Genomic DNA, 17232 nt, shown 5'->3' with positions numbered 1-17232 from the left:
CCTAATGCTGCTTACATTCTGATGCTAATTTGGGTCCCCAAAACTGTTTGCATGAGAAAGACACTGATAGTCCTTGCCCCCAGTTGGTTCTGACTGGTAAATAAAGATGCAGTCAGCCAATGGCTGGGCAGGGCAGACAGAGGCAGGATTTGAGACTGGGAGGAGGAGGAAGAGGAAGGAGGAGGAAGATCTGCCTTGCCAAGAGAGGTGGAAGAGAGGAGACAGCATACTGAGAAGAGTGGAGGACAGGAGACATACCAGCCATGTGAAGGAGCCAGAAGAGCATGGCCCAGAGGGCTGCCCAATGGGTACAGAGCAGCCACAGTAGAATATAGAATTTGGTAATTGATAAGTCAGGATTCTCGGTGGGAGGTGGACTAACCACATGGAGGTTAGGAAGTGGCCCAGCTATTGCACTGTTTAAGGCATATCAAAATATAAAGGCTGTGTATGTGTTTTTCATACTTGGAGCCAGTAACAAATCTCCCACAGACAGGATTTATTTAAATAATACAACTCCCTGAACTTGAAGTTCTTTTTTCTTTTCATTCTTGTTTGTTTGTTTATTTGTTTGTTTGTTTGTTTTTCCAACAAGACACATTGATCACATGTTATCTACTTCAAAATTAAACTAAGTTTACTTAATTACAAAACTTTAGGTTTCTTTTGTCCAATGATGCAATAGATGGAATGCTAGGCTAGAGCGATGGCTCAGTGGTTAAGAGCACTGCCTGCTCTTCCAAAGGTCCTGAGTTCAATTCCCAGCAGCCATATGCTGGCTCACAACCATCTGTAATGAGATCTGATGTGCTCTTCTGGTGTGCCTGAAGACAGTTACAGTGTACACAATACATAAAATAAATAAATAAATCTTTAAAAAAAAATAGATGGAATGCTGATTCAGGATTCTGCTTGATTCATCAGGAACAGAGAAAACATTTCACAGCTCTATTCCCAATATTTGATTTGGTGCCTTTGAGTACTTACTAATACTTTTTTTAATGAATGAGAAAGAAATATATAAAAAACATTAAATGATACTACCTTTAAAATAGTTAAAAATGGAAAATTCACAGTAAAACATTATAATTTCAGTAATAATGTCAAAGTAGATAAAAATACAATCTTCGCTCTGACAATATAGTGGCACCATGTTTGGGTAATAAATAACATTTTGAGATAAAGTATATAACTATCAAGTGACCCAAATAGCTATTGTAACAGACAAATAAAGAAAAAGAAAAGTAAGTGTAGAAACAAGGCTCCCATGAACTCCACTACATTGTTTGTTTACCCATCTACTTTATGACATCTTCGAAGATACAGACACTCAGTATAAATGCGCCTATTACACTGTAAGCATGCATAATGAAAGAATCATCTTTGTAAATAAGAGCAGTACTTAGCAGGAAAACGGAGTCTACAGCTCCTGGCCATAGCACCGTCTACGCATGCCATCTGAACATAGCATAGCATTCCTAGCCAGCACAACGGCTTAGCGGGTGATGGTGCTTGCAAAACTCGTATGATGGAAGGACGGACTCTCATAATTCATCCTTGCATCTCCCCTGTACACACTCATCCACGCTCAACACATACACACATAATTTTTAAAAAATAAATAATAGTGTAACAAATCATGTTGACTTTTCTCAAAAGGCCACTCAGTCAAAGTTCAACTTACTAACATTTACAGAATGATGTGAGGGTAACAGAATGAGAACATAACCTGGCTTACACAGAGCAGCACTACAGTCTTTACCTAACATTTTCTTCATAAGTTGGTTTGTTTTTTTAAGAACAAAACAACTTAATTTTGCATCCTTATTGATACATTAAAAATATAAATCAGAATTTAAAATTTCAATAGGAAGTAAAAGTGTCTCATCAGATCCTACATTGTTTTTACCCATAAAATAAAAATTTAACAGACCAAAAAGAAAATGTTGCTCACAATCCCAAAGACAAAAACCAACTCTCAACGGATCCTAGAAAACAGACAGCAATTGAGCAAGTGCCCATCTATGCCACCTTCTAACGGTCTAATGTAGATTGCTACATGTGATCTTACCTGGGGAGGATAGTTGCTCTCTGAAGACCATCTGGAAGACTGATCATTTGGTTTATCCACTAAAATGTTCCTAGAATTAAAAGAATAGAAAGAAAGAAAACTGAAGTGATTAGTTAAAATAGTAAATCAATGGTCAAAAAGAGGAAATAATTCACCATCATAAAACTATTGGAACTACCACAAAGTTATACAATGTTTGCAGTTTGAAAGAGAATAGTATATAAACAGTAAAAAGAAGCACAGGAAGCCTCTAATTAATATAAATTTTAAAAAGCATTAGAAAGAATGCTGGGCCAAGGAGGAGCCAATCTAGAGGTATGAGAGAAGCTGGAAAAGAATAGAAACAAAGGCTGTAGAATGAGGTTCTAACAGGAAGCCTAAAATAATACCCAGAGTCCATACTGACACAAATAATCCCAACACAACCACACACAAAAAAAAAAAAAACACACAAACCCTAACTGTGAAACTTAAAAAAAATAAATAAATAATATGACTAGTATTCTTCCAAACGCTATCAACTGAAAAAACAAACAGGGCTGCTACAGAGGTGGCTCGGTGGTTAAAAGACCTTGTTTTTGCAGAGAACCAGTGTTGAATTTCTAGCACCCCGCCTGGAGGCTCACCACCTCAGGAAGACAATGTTGTACAGAGGTTATAGGTTACCTCCTTGTGATGACATGTCATAGAAAAGGAACTGGATGGACACTGACCAATGAATTCACAATAAGAAAGCATGCTAGAACTGAACACAGTATCAAGCAAACACCTGTAATCCCAATGCATAAGAGGCTGCACGGGAACTGGGAGGAGAGGACATGAGAAGGGAGAAGGAAAGATTGGGAGCGGAGAGGGAAAGGTTCCTCAAAGATCTTTTTCTTTTTAAGTTTGAACACATAACATATTAGAACCAGACTCAGAGGTAATACAGGTTTTAGAATTGCCAGATAAGAAATGTTTTTCAGGGGCTGGGGATTTAGCTCAGTGGTAGAGCGCTTGCCTAGGAAGTGCAAGGCCCTGGGTTCGGTCCCCAGCTCCGAAAAAAAGAACCAAAAAAAAAAAAAAAAAAAAAAAAGAAATGTTTTTCAATAACTATGAGTATCACTTTAAGGGTTCTAAGGAAATAAGTAGGTAGTACATAGGATAGGTAGTAACATTAAAGAAAGAAGCTGTGCTTGGAAATATTCTAACAGAAAATTCCAAGCTGAAAAGGGGGTGAGGGGAGAGTGGGGGTGTCTAAGGGGAGCAAGAAATCCAAGAGCTATGACATATGCATAGCTGCAATAAAAAAACAGGAACAGAAATACTTAAGGAGATACAGGAACTGAGAAATTTTAGAAGCCAATAACAGACAGATATCAAACAATCTATCCAGGAAGACAAGACAAAACCAAGAAACAAATACAACACAATAATAATAATAATAATAGAAAGAAAACAGGGAAGAAAATCTACATCTAGACTATGTTGGTTAAGTTTCTCTATTGTTGTGATAAAAGCTATACCAAAACCAAACAGGGGAGGTAGGGGGTAGACGGCTGTGTTTAAGAAAAATCAGACTAAGAACTGAAGCAGGGGCAGAGGCAAGCAGCGCAGAGGAACTCGGCATGCTGGCTTGTTCTCTACAGCTTGCTCAAGTTTATTTGCTTTTCATACAACCCAGGACCACTTGCCTATGTAGCAATCAATCATTAACCAAGAGAATGCCCCACAGCCATGTCCACAGGCCACTCTGATAGGGGAAACCCCTTAATTAGGGTTCCCTCTTCTTAGGAAAATCTAGGTTTGTGTCATGCTGATAAAAACTAGCACACAGGCATAGCATATTCAAACAGTAGAAAACCAAAACCACGGAGAAAGTCATGAAAAAAAGTCACAAAGAGTGGGAAAAAGTCCACTACAGAGAAACAAAGATAAGAATTACATTAAACTTCTCATCAAAACTCTATAGGCAAATAGAGAGGGAGTACTCAGGGTTAAAGGTTTAAGTGGGGCAGGTCATAGTGAGTAAGTGGAGGAAGAGACAGGGGTAGTCAAAACTAAGAATGTATTAAAGATCCTCCACTACTTTGTAAGCTATTAAAAAGAAAGTAAAGGTATTTGAATTTGAACACAGTTTCCTCTGTGGGTGAGCAATAATTTTCTCAGAAGACATGGGTTATTAAATGAAACTTAGTACCAGGAGTGAGATGCTTCCTTGTAAGCTATTCATCAAAAAAGTTCCATTACTCCCCCACCCTCACTCCTGAAAACAATATTTCCACTGCTCTTTATGACCACAAAAACTAGATCTTAAATACTCTACTGCCCCTCAGCACACATTTGATTGTTGGACATACAGAAATCAACCTGGAGCTGACCTGGAGACTTCTTCAGTTAATCTTCGTAACTCTGGAAGGTGCTACGCAGACAGGTCAGAGAGTTGAGTCATCAAAGGTATGACTCAGCAATGAATCCTGGTCATTACAATACTAATTTACCAGGTAAGAAGTACCCACCAGTACAGTAATGGCGTGAAGGTTACAGATTACAGGATAATCAACCACTTTCTGGTTGGCTCTGAGCCCTGCTCCTCAGAAGGGAATTCGTGCCTGGCACTGTAAACCTAGTCAAAAAGCCATGGTTCTAGGGATCACAGGTCATGAGGGTGGGGGCAACCCATGTCAAAATGCCTTCCAGATATTTGCTTATGCCCACAGATGAGTGCTGCTCTCAACCCTACCAGAGAAGCGGATTCGATAGCAAGCAACAATTAATGAAAAGAGTCATAACTAGGTCAAAGTACTGAGAAAAAATGACTGTTAAGTACTCAAATGGGACAACTACTCCGTTGTTCTGCCACACTCCCGCAACACAGTGAGGAAAGGGGAGAAAATGTACAAGTTGAAGGATGGGGTGGAAACCTGTAAGATGCAGCATGCTGGCATGACGGCTGCTACATTCATGACCGCACTGCAATCATGATTACCTGATTACCTGCACAACAAGATCAGTCCACAGTCCAGTCAGTAGCACTACCTGGACTCAGTGAGCTTTTTGTTGTTGTTGCTTTGTTTTATAAAAAAGGAGAGGGCATAAAGATGAGAAGGAAACATGTTGGGATCATGATGGCATGTTGGGGGTGTGTAAGATCAATGTACACATGTATGAAACTGACAAAGAATCAATATTTTCCCAATCAATACGGGAACTTCCCGAGATGAGTAGTCATAAAGCAGACTCCTGACTCTTTCGATTTTGTCACATATCCTGCATACTGAGCACATTCAGGAAGGATAAAGCAGAGTCTCTGTTACCCTCACGCCCTTTCCTACCCTTCTGCCACAGGACACTTCCCACAGAAGACCTTTTTCCACACGCTAGTTCCTGAATCTTGGATAGCTCAGCTTCAAAAACTGTAATCCAATACATTCCCTATTACAAACCCCCTACTCTGTGGCACTCTGCTACAGTCCTAACAAAAGAGGAACAGAATATATTCTAAAAATCAGTATCTATACCACTCATAAGTAGTTTAATATTAAAGTTAGAGTTAGATTAGTTATAAACATATTTAACAATCTTTAGGATAAGCAGTATGATGGTTTAAATAAGAAAATGCCTCTGCAGTCTCGGGCATTTCAACACGGGGGCCTCAGCTGATAGCACTGTCTGGGGAGGTTCAGGTAATACGGCCTTCTTGCCTGCTTCTAGTTGCTCTCTTTGCTTCAAGCTTGCAGTTCAAGGTGTGAATTTTTAGCTTCCTGTTCCAGCCTTTGTGGACTCTAACCCTCTAGAAGTGTACAAAATACACTCTTGTATTAACACAAGCACTAAAAAATTTAAGAGAAATATAATAACTATGTAAAAATATAAAGTTACATTGGAGGCTCACTTCAAATCAGAGATAGAAAAAAGATGCAAGAAACAAGTGTATGAAATGGAAAACAGTTTTACATAAGGTAGCTATCAATCCAATTGTATCAATAATCAATTTGTATGTAAATGGCTGAACTAAACCAACTTAAAAAAATGCTGGAATGGGTAAGAAAAACAACTGCTCCAATACATCACCTATGAGAAACCCACATAAAAATGAAGGACTCGGGGGAATGTAAAGAACCAGATGAAATTGCAGCATGTTTTAGATAGAAGGCGGAATGGCCGGATCCATATCAGGCTTACTTAAGAAGGGGAAATCATCAGGGACAGAGGGGCATTACTGAAATATGTCAATTCTTCAAGAAGACACAACAATTCTTAATGTGACAGTACCAAACAAAAAAAGTGTCAAAATACTGGAGGGAAAAATTGTCAGAATTGCAAGAAGCACTATTATAATTGCAGATTCCCAACCTCCCACTTTCAGCAACTGACAGATTCAGCAGGCAGACACTCAGAACACTACTGAACTAAAAAGCACTGTCAATCAACTGGATGTAACTGACGTACACAGAACACTTCACCAACAGCAAAGTGCATTCTCCTCAACTCACACAGGCGCACTCACTACCACTGGAAAACCTGTTAGGAACACACAAGCAGCTCAGACCTCAACGGGATTAAATTAGAATCATTCATAGAAGATAGTTAGAAAATCTTAAAATACTTAGTAGATACAACACAGTTCCAAATAATACACAAATCAAGGAAGCCTCAGGATAAACACAGAAATAAATCGAACTAAATAAAAAAAATTTTTAAAGAAAAGAAAATTTACTGAAACGGTGTAATACTATGAAAACAACACTAACAGATGTGTTAAATACATACTAGAAAATTAGGAAGATTTTAAAATCAACCACCTAAGCTTTCACCCTAAAAAGCTAGGAAAAAAAAAAAAAAAAGACGTGTAACCTTGAATATCACAAAAAATAAAAAGTAAAACAAAAATTTCAGTAAAAATCAAACTAAAAATGAGAACTATGGAAAAAGAATGAAGACGAAGCCTCAGTACTTAAAAACAAAACAAACAAAAATTCCAGACCTCTAGCTAGGATAAGCAAGAAAAAGGGAAAAACAAAACAAACAAATGTAGAACAGAACACACAAACCAGCAGGCCTGGAAGTTTGGGGTTTGGGGGGTTCAGATGTCCTTTCTTGCACAGAGTCAGGGGTGCTGGGCAACCTTGAGAAGGAGGCAATGGCCTGGCTGGCAGCAGCTAGGACCTAACGGGGGCTCCATTTCTACCAGCACAAAGTAGCTTCCATTCCTGGCTTTAATGCCCAACTATTTCCTAACACCCACACCCACACCCACACCCACACCCACACCCACACCCACACCCACACCCACACCCACACCCACACCCACACCCACACCCACACCCACACCCACACCCACACCCACAACCAACAATTTCTTTCCAGCAACAATGGAAACTAAGCTCCAAGGAAGGAGGGGACTCATTAATAAGTGTGTGAGAGTATGTTGGGAGGGAGAGAGGAAGGGAGAGAGGGAGGGATGGAGGGAGGGAAGAAGGGAGGGAGAGAGGAAGGAAGGCAGGGAGGAAGGGAGAGAGGGAGGGAGGGAAGAAGGGAGGGAGAGAGGAAGGAAGGCAGGGAGGAAGGGAGAGAGGGAGGGAGGGAGGGACGGCGGAAGGGATGAAGGGAGGGAGAGAGAGAGAGAGAGAGAGAGAGAGAAAGAAAAGAGTGTGTATGTGTCCCCACTTGGGTGAGTGACTGCCTGCCTACTTGTCTGCATTTAAGTGCCCACAGAGACCAAAGAGGATGTCAGATTCTTTGGAGTTGGAGTTTCAGGCATTTGTACATCAACAAACATGAAAGCTGGAAATGGACTCAGGACCTCTGAGACTACCAAATGGTCTTTCTAACTACTGAGCCATCTTTCCAGCTCCCAGGTTTCTATTTTTTTTAAATTAACATATAATATTTATACTCACTTATGTGACATTATAAATCAAATCTATGTGCAAATACACTATATAATGACCAAACCAGAGTACTTAGAACTTCTATTCCTCAAATACCAACATGCCTATGATCCTGGGAACTCAAGTCTTTATAGTTATTTTGACATGTACAATTAATTGCTCTGGATTAGTTCCCCAATTTTCTTTTCCTTTTTTTTTTTCTTTTCTTTTTTTCGGAGCTGGGGACCGAACCCAGGGCCTTGCGCTTGCTAGGCAAACGCTCTACCACTGAGCTAAATCCCCAACCTGCCCAATTTTCTAATATATGAGAACTATAGCAACTGTATCTATGACTGCTTTCTCTCCTAGTTTCTACTAAGTACTATTGCACATCTACTATTATGTGATTAATGTCTTCAGATTCTGCAATATTTGTCTTTCTATACCTAATTTATTTTACTTAACATAATGTCCTCAAGTTTCAGTCATGCAATGGCAGGATTGCATCCTTTTTATAGTTAAACAGTATTCTTCCCAACCCCTGCTCCTTGCCACCCACATATATTCATGAACACACACACACACACACACACACACACACACATCTTTAAAAATAATCTGTGTATACACATGTATGCCTGTGTATGTGAATCATTTATGTGTATGCATTGGAGGCCAGAAGAGGGTACCAGAACCCCTGAGACTGGAGTTCTAGATGATCGTGAGCCACTATATAGATGCTGTCAATAAAACTTCAATCATATGCAGAACAGCAAGTGTTCTTAACCACTGAGCCATTTTGTTAGCACACAATTTTTTAAATCCATTCATCTGCTGATGGACATCTTGGCTGACTCTGTAATTCTGGTTCCTATGACTAGTGCTGCCAATAAGCAGGGATGTGGGTATCTCTTTGATGTAATGACTTTTACATACCCAGGAGTAGGGCTGCTGGGTCCTAAAGTTCTGTGAGGGGTCTCTGTACTATTTCTATAATAGCTACACAATGTTATTTTTTCTTTCCTTTCTCATATCACTACCCGCAATACACGATTATCCTTTCTCTAAATCCTAGACAAGTTCTTACACACAACCCCACTAATCTATAAGAGCAAAAAATCAGTCTACAGAAAGATTAAAATCTTGCTCTGCTGGTAAGGACTCTGTTAAAAGGATAAAATGAGAATATACAGCCTGGAAGGACCTATTTATATGTTCGAAAGAGGAATTACATCTAAAATACACAAGTATTCATAACCATTAGGCTTTTAGAAAAAAAACAAACAATTTGATTAGAAAACAGGCAGGACTCGACTAACAACTCATTGAGTAAGCACACGAAAACATGTGCAGCACCATAGCCATCTCAAATGTCTACAGACATTTATCAATACTTGCCTATCAGAACAGCTGAACTTAAAACCAGTGATGGCTCAAAGGCTATTACCAATTCAGAGAAACCTCTGATGACTGACATGGCTCAGTGTCTAATGACCTGAATTCAAATCCCCAAAACCATAAGGTAGAAGAGAACAGCAGACTCTTGCATGTTCTCTCTCTCTCTCTCTCTCTCTCTCTCTCTCTCTCTCTCTCTCTCTCCTTTTCTCTCTCTCTCTCCTTTTCTCTCTCTCTCTCTCTCTCTCTCACACACACACACACACACACACACACACACACACACACACACACACATACACACAGAACTCAGAAACTGGAATACCTGTACCATTTTAGGTATATACTACAGTTTCTTACAAAGGTTTTTTCCATGTAATTCAGTAACAAACATGCCATAGTGGCCCATGCCATTAGTGCCAGCATTGGGAGGCAGGTGGATCTCTATAAGCTTGAGGCCAGCCTGGTCTACAGAGCAAGTTCCACCACATCCAAGGCTACATGGAAAAGCCCTGTCAAGAAAACAAACAAACAAACAAGCAAACAGCCTAGACTTTTAATCACTGATTTTATGCCCAAATAAAAACAAAATACAAATGTTTAAAACTGCCTTATTTCTAATAATTCCAAGCTGAAACAACCCAGATGTCCTTCCATTAATAAAGATAAACCATAGTACACGTAAATGAACAGAAACACATGCTAATTGCTTTTATTTGCTTGAACCAAAAACTAATAAAAATGGCTACTCAAATTAGAAGGAATAAAAAGTGCTAAAGGGACAGATACGAAGCCGGACAGCTTAAAATTTGAAACCACAGGGGCTGGACAGATGGCTCCTAAGATAAAAGTACATGTTGCTTTTAGAGAGGACCCAGGTTGGGTTCCCAAGCCCCACACGGTGTCTCACAACCATCCATAACTTCAGTTCTAAGGGATCAGAGACTTTCTTCCCACCTCCAGAGGTAGGCAGCATGTGTACACAGACAGATAGGTAAAACATACATACATCCATTCATACACACACACACACACACACACACACACACACACACACACAAATCTAAAAACTTTTCTTAATTTGAAACAATGGAAATATTTTTACATAGTATAAACAAGGCATAAAGAAACAACAGAATCTCTAAAAACTGAAAATAGACTGAAAAAATATCTCCAAATGAGAAAAAAAAAAAAAGACAATAAGCAGAAGCTAATTAATGTGATTGGGTATCTAGTTAGTGATATAACCATAAGAAACTATTTTTTTAAAAAAACACTTATTTTAAGATTAAAAGCAATTTTTAAAATTCCCCCTCAGTTGAATAATCTTTGGGCTTGCAAAGAATTCTTAAACTTAACCTAGTAATACTGATGCTTTTCTTTGGAAGTTATATTTGAAGACACACTTGTGTACCCCAAATAATGAAATGGGAAACTGGTAATTCCACTAATGCTGTCAGGAAATTCTGCCAACACTGACAGTAACAATGGGGCCAGAGGGAAGAACACTTTCAGAGGCCCAGGATCAGTTCCTAGAATCCATACAGTAGCTGACAACCAGTTACCACACTAGTTCCAAGAGATCAAGTCCCTCTTCTGGCCTCTGTGAGTACCCCCATGTACTTGGTACATAACAACACACAAGCACACATACACATTAAAGTATTACAGTGTTTCGTTAAATTAAATAACAAACGTGACATGAAAAAATACAATCTGGCAAATCCAATCTAAAATTAAAATAGTCTAAAATTCACATTATTTTCTCTTTAAAAATCTTTAAAAGTTTTAATCTTTAAAAATTACTTCCTAGACATGTATCCTATAGAGGTTTAAAAAGATGACAATCTGGTGCCAACAATTTTTCCTAGCTTCCAGTTATATATTCTAAATATCATCCTATTACTAATGTGTTTATAAAGGACATACTTCCTATGTCAAAAAAAATTCAAATAATGAGGCCATGTCAAAGGAGCATAGGAACAAGCCTAGAGCCTCCAACTGTTCAAAATGTTTACAACCTGGCATCAAAAGTAATGACTACTAAAGTTGTTCAAAATATAGCGGAGGGGCTAGAGAGAAGGCTCAATAGTTCAGAGCATTAGTTGTTCTTCCAAAGGCTTCAGGTTTGCTTCCCAGCACCCACACAGTAGCTCACATCTGTGTGTAACTCCAGTTCTAGGGATCTCACACCCTCTTCTGGTCTCATCAAGCACCAGGCAGGCAACTGGTGCAAGAGATATACATGTAGACAGATCACCCATATATATAAGTTAATTAAAAATTTGAAAGATAAAATATAGTAGATATATAAACAGCCTAATGAACAAAGAGTTTTTTAAAAACCAAACTACACATCTAGGGAAATACCCAACTTAATTCATTATTCTGCAATTGATCATTAAAAAGAAAGAATTAAACACTTATCTTGCTTACCAATTGACCTGTTTTCAGTAACCAAAAGCTCTTATCAGAGGGTAATTTCTTTTTTTTAAAGATTTATTTACTTATTTTTATTTATATGAGTACACTGTAGCTGTCTTCAGACACACCAGAAGAGGGCATCAGATCCCATTACAGATGGTTGTGAGCCACCATGTGGTTGCTGGGAATTGCACTCAGGATCTCTAGAAGAGCAGTCAGTGCTCTTAACCACTGAGACATCTCTATGCATAAAAGTCAACTAGTGTGTGTGGTGAGGCCTTGGGTTTGATGACAAAGTTAGTGGTAGGCTGTAACTAACAAGTGTGAAAATAAAATAATTGCGTATGTCCAACTTTCATAACTCTTGTTAAACATTTTTATTCCAACAATGATTATCAATGACTGCTAATACCAGTAATAAAAAACCAATGGGAAATCTTACCAGAAATTACCACTAGATTATGCATCCTGAAGTATTAACAACACAAAACACATTATATTACCTAGAGAATAGTCTTTTTAAAAAAAAAAAAAAATTCAAGGGCTGGAGAGATGGCTCAGTGGTTAAGAGCACTGTCTGCTCTTCCAGAGGTCCTGAGTTCAAATCCCGGCAACCACACAGTGGCTCATGACCATCTGTAATGGGATCTGATGCCTTCTTCTAATGTGTCTAAAAACAGCTACAGTGTACTCATATAAATAGATTAAACAAATCTTTTTTAAAAAAAAGATTCAAAATATAATCCCCAGTACTGTTTAAAACTAGAGAAAGTAGTTAAATGCTAGTATGAAAAAGCAACTAGACATACACAAATATAAAAGTCCTTTCAGGGCAAATGACAGTTTCTTTAAAAGTAGCAGTTGGTAAGGGTAGGGATATAGCTCAAGTTAGTAGCTTGCCTAGCTAGTAACATGCACAAAGCCCTGAGTTCAATTCTTAACTCCTAATAAACTAACTGAGCATGATAGCAAACACCTATATTCTCAGCAATATAAAGGTAAAAGGCTAAGAGTCAGAAGTTCTAGGTCATACCTGGTTACAGATTGAGAAAACCCTAGGATATACTAGAGCCTGTCTTAAAAGAATAAAACAAAACCAACCAACAAACAACAACAAACCCCAATGAATTAAAAAAAAAATGGCAAGAGGATGGAAAGACTTCTTGATAAAAGAATGTTAAAGGAACATAACAATACGAGTGTTTAGATTCTGAGTCAAACAGTGACAGAGAAAGCTGGAAGTGGAAGTGACATCAGTTGTTACTAACGCACCACTGACATCGATGAAGCTATAAGGAGAACACATCTCTAGCACAGCAATTCCAAAGGCTCCAAATGACTTCTTGGTATTTACCTCTTCATGTGGCCTATCTCTATTGGAGAATGGCCTAGAGACTTATTTCAAACAACATAACAAAGGAATGCAATGTAGTGCCATTTCTAAACTCCAGATACATAAAAGTGACTTAGCTCTTACTAATAGACTCTCCCTAGCTGGCTTTGGTGAAGCAGAACATGACTGAAGTCCTGTAAGAGACTTGGAGCAGAACACCCTTCTAAATTATGCCCAAACCCTTGTCACTTAAGTATTATGTAATAAATGTATTATTTTATGCTGTAATTTGTGGCAGACTGTCACTGAGGCAAAAGATAATGTAGTGTGCCCTTCTTCACTCAGATTGAGAGAAATACGTAAGTGCAAATAGAGCCTGGACATTTTGGATACAAACACAAGGTCACTGTAGGACCTACTTACTATCACACAAAGGAAAGACTGACTCAGCTTATTATCACCATGGAATTGAGCATGTTTGCGCCTGTGATAATTATCTCTAAGGATTCAAAGCTCTCTGGGGACACAACCCTGCCTACATACTCCACACAAGCAAACAGAGTAACCACTGGGGAAAGCATGCCAATGAAAGAAAATAAGCATTCCAGTGCAGAGATAGATGGGGAAACTCTCAGTGGTCAAAAATCAAACTGAAAAATTGTCTCATGCATATTCCAATACTAAGGATTGCCCTACTTCGACCTAAAGTAAAAATTATTAAAAATGAACATGACTTAGGAAAGGCTTACTGGTTTTAATATACACATTCATTTGTATTAAACAAAACAACAGTACATACAAAAAGTGTATAAATATTTAAGAGATCAAACTATGCCCAGCCACCCTACTAGGCTCATTTATATGTAGGTAACGTGTTTTTTTTCCAATTTTCTTTTTTTATTGGATATTTTTTATTTACATTTCAAATGTTACTCCCTTTCCTGGTTTCCTATCCATAAGCCACCTATCGCATCCCCATTCCCCTCCCCCTCCCCTATATGTAGGTAACTTTACTAATCAAAATATTTTTCTGGGCAATCATTCAATTTACTGCATTACTGGGGTGTGATGCCTGACTTTTAAAATTTATTCTAAAACATCTTAAAAGACATGATACAGAGAGGAAAATGAGCTATATGGGAATGCAGAAATAAAGCTAACTGGAAAAAAGGTAGAAGCTGGACCAAGTCTAGAAAAGGGGAATGAGGGGGACGAATCTTTAAAAAGTATAATGGCACACATGCATGCAGAAACTAAAATGGAACCCGAAGCAGTGAATGCTAACCTAAAACAGAAGTTTTTCTGTTCTGTCAACTTTATGCCATCCCTTTCCAAAGACCATCGACCCCTACACCACTCACACTGTATGAGAAGAGAGAATACGAGAATCAGACTGCTGTAGAGAATCAGGACTGGGCCAGAGCACCTCCTTGTTCCGTGTCCTATCACACTGCACTTCCCACCACACACCTCTTTCTTTCTAGAGCTGGCCGTCCTCCCTCAGTGGAGTCCACTAATTTAAACTGTACTAATGAGAGGCCAAGCAAACTTCCACTAATCCCAAGCTACTCACTCACTGACAACACACTCCCATGACAGTATATTTGACCAAGGCCAAAGTCCTGATACATATTGGAAAGTATTTTTCAGTGTTATTTCTCAGAAATACCCCAAAATACTCACAAGAATGTACAAACTATATTAACTATTCTTATCTTAGAACTGTTAAAATTTTCAATACCATATACTAAACCTTAACATAAGGGAGACCATCAACCATAAAACCATTTTTGTTGTAGATTTCAAAGAGCTAGACTTACGTGCTATCTTCTAAAACACTTTTACTTATTATTAGTATGTACATATGTGCATGTACATGCATACATGAAGGAGGAACATGATGCGCCATAACTTGTGTGTGCAGGCAGGAGGACAACTGTGTGGAGCCAGTCCTCTCCTTTCATGGGTTCTTTGGATCAAACTCAGGCCATGGGCTGTGCAGCAAGTGCTTTTACCCACTGAGCCACTCATCTCACCCACCCCTGTATACAGTACCCCACAAACATTTCCGAACCGAGTCACTGAGTAATATGCTCCTATTAAAGCCATTCTACAGATCTGTTCATGTAAAATTAAATGAGTCCACAACTACATCATACTCACAGGATTGGGCAGAGCAATTTAACTGTGTGGGGCTGAGAAATGACAGCCTGAAGACTAGAACTTTATCAGCCTAAAAGGCAACAGGGCAGGTTGGAGAGATGGCTCAGCAGTTAAGAGCACTGACTCCTCTTCCAGAGGTCCTGAGTTCAATTCCCAGCAACCACATGGTGGCTCACAACCATCTGTAATGGAATCCGATGCCCTCTTCTAGTTTGTGTCTAAAGACAGTTACAATGTACTCATATAAATAAAAATAAATATTTTTAAAAAAAGGCAACAGCATATTTCAGAATCAAGGTCCCTCTGACTTTATTTTACCCTTCCCAGCACATGGAGAGGTTTTCTGACATACTCACTATCTTCCTATCCTGACTGGACCTGCCAAAGGGGAACACAATTGCCTTCAGTCTCTCACTGAAATTTCACTAATAAGAGAAAACCAAATTCTTATCACAGGGACAAAGATTGAACTCTGTTTATATATCTAGTCACACTCTTTTCAAATGCCACTTATCTTCTATTTCAATCCCATAAAGAATAATTTACAAACCACTGTCATCTATTCTGTGGGCGCAGCAGATTTTATTCAAGCCACAGTGTGTTCTCCAAGCCCATTGAGTTCCACTAAAGCATTACTACTTTCCTAAAATGATTAACATTCCCCCATTTCCTTAACCTTTATAGAAAAGGAATACATATATTATGCTGGGGGTAGTAAGTACACAAAAGCCTTCCCCCAAGATTTGACATTTTCCTTTTGCATATTAATAAAATGATGGGCCTTTTCTCCTATTAGTTTATTGCAACAACTCTTCAAAGGACAGGGGAGTAATTTCCTATGCATCTAAAATGTTCATTCTTCCCTTATCAATCACTAAGATGGTCATATGGCACATATGGGTTATAGATAATATACATAAATTCAGAGTGCTTTACTTATCTTCAAATTATAGAGAATGTAAGCAAATCAAAGATGACTTTGAAGTTAAGATTATAGGTAACCAGCATCGTTGTTCAACCTTCAGACAATTGAGCCATCAATCTTTCTACCAGCAAATAATAGTTTAAGGACTAGAGAGATGGCTCTGGGACTAAAAAGTGTTGCTGTTCTTCCTGCGCTCATGTCTGGTGACATGCGACTCCCTGCAACTCCAGCTCCTAAGGATCTGAGGCCTTCATCTATGTTCTAACAGTGCCAGCACCAGCACATAGGTGTCACACATTCATGAACACACAGAGACATAAATAAAAATGTATCTTTAAATAAGAACATTCAAGGCATATTTGCTAGGATGGTCCTAACAAACTGGCCAATATTTTGAGACACACAAGTCTAAGACTCAGTGACTTACAGCACCTGTTCATGAAATATATTCTTATCTGTCCCTTCTCAGTAAGGCAACACCTGGAACCTCCTCTCTAATGGATAATTTATGGACAGGCACATCATAGTACAAAGAAATCTAAAGAAGCCAGCTTAGACTGACATTGGAACCAGGTACAGCTAATGCCAACCTGTCCTTATGATGGTCTGTCAGGAAAACTTTCTGTTTACCATCTTGCATACTCAAGACATCCATAAGCTCAAAATTATAGGATATACAGCACGCTTAGATGCAGATCAACAGAACTTATAGCAGCCCGCTTGCCAATCAGGGTAAGAATCCACCCCCTGGAGGTTGTCTCCTCCCTCCACCTACAGTTATAAAAAGAACTCCCAGAAAAGAACTCCTGGCTCTTGAGTCATAGGCTTGCTTGAGCCTGCTTCCATACTGTGGGATGCACTCTGCACGAATACTCGAATACTCGCACTTTTAATAAACTTACACTTTCACCTCTCCCTTTCTGTGTCCTGTTCAATTCTCTGTCCAAGACATAAAGACCTGAACCCTCTAGTAACAATGTTTCCACAGACTGCCATCTTCACACTTCAGCACTCCTTTTTGCATTTTATGATACTTGTTGTGCCATTCCTTTTATAAGTGAGTGTAAAC

The 17232-nt window shown here is 38.8% G+C and overlaps 1 protein-coding gene across 12 annotated transcripts in view; it reads right to left on the bottom strand.

The window, feature by feature from the left end:
- The window catches only part of Mkln1 (muskelin 1), a 155976-nt gene that overhangs the window by 101937 nt on the left and 36807 nt on the right, over nucleotides 1–17232 (bottom strand). For all 12 annotated transcript variants that reach the window (XR_010065709.1, XM_063286758.1, XM_063286756.1 and 9 more), the window contains 1 exon segment: nucleotides 2072–2141. Coding sequence is in view for 11 of the 12 variants with exons in the window: in XM_063286758.1 (XP_063142828.1) it covers nucleotides 2072–2141 (70 nt within the window). In the remaining variant the exon portion in view is untranslated.

This window comes from Rattus norvegicus, chromosome 4 (assembly GCF_036323735.1).
Source record: "Rattus norvegicus strain BN/NHsdMcwi chromosome 4, GRCr8, whole genome shotgun sequence".
Classification (NCBI taxonomy): domain Eukaryota; kingdom Metazoa; phylum Chordata; class Mammalia; order Rodentia; family Muridae; genus Rattus; species Rattus norvegicus.
The sequence above is the reverse complement of the archived record's forward strand: the minus strand, read 5'-3'. Positions and strand labels throughout refer to the sequence as shown.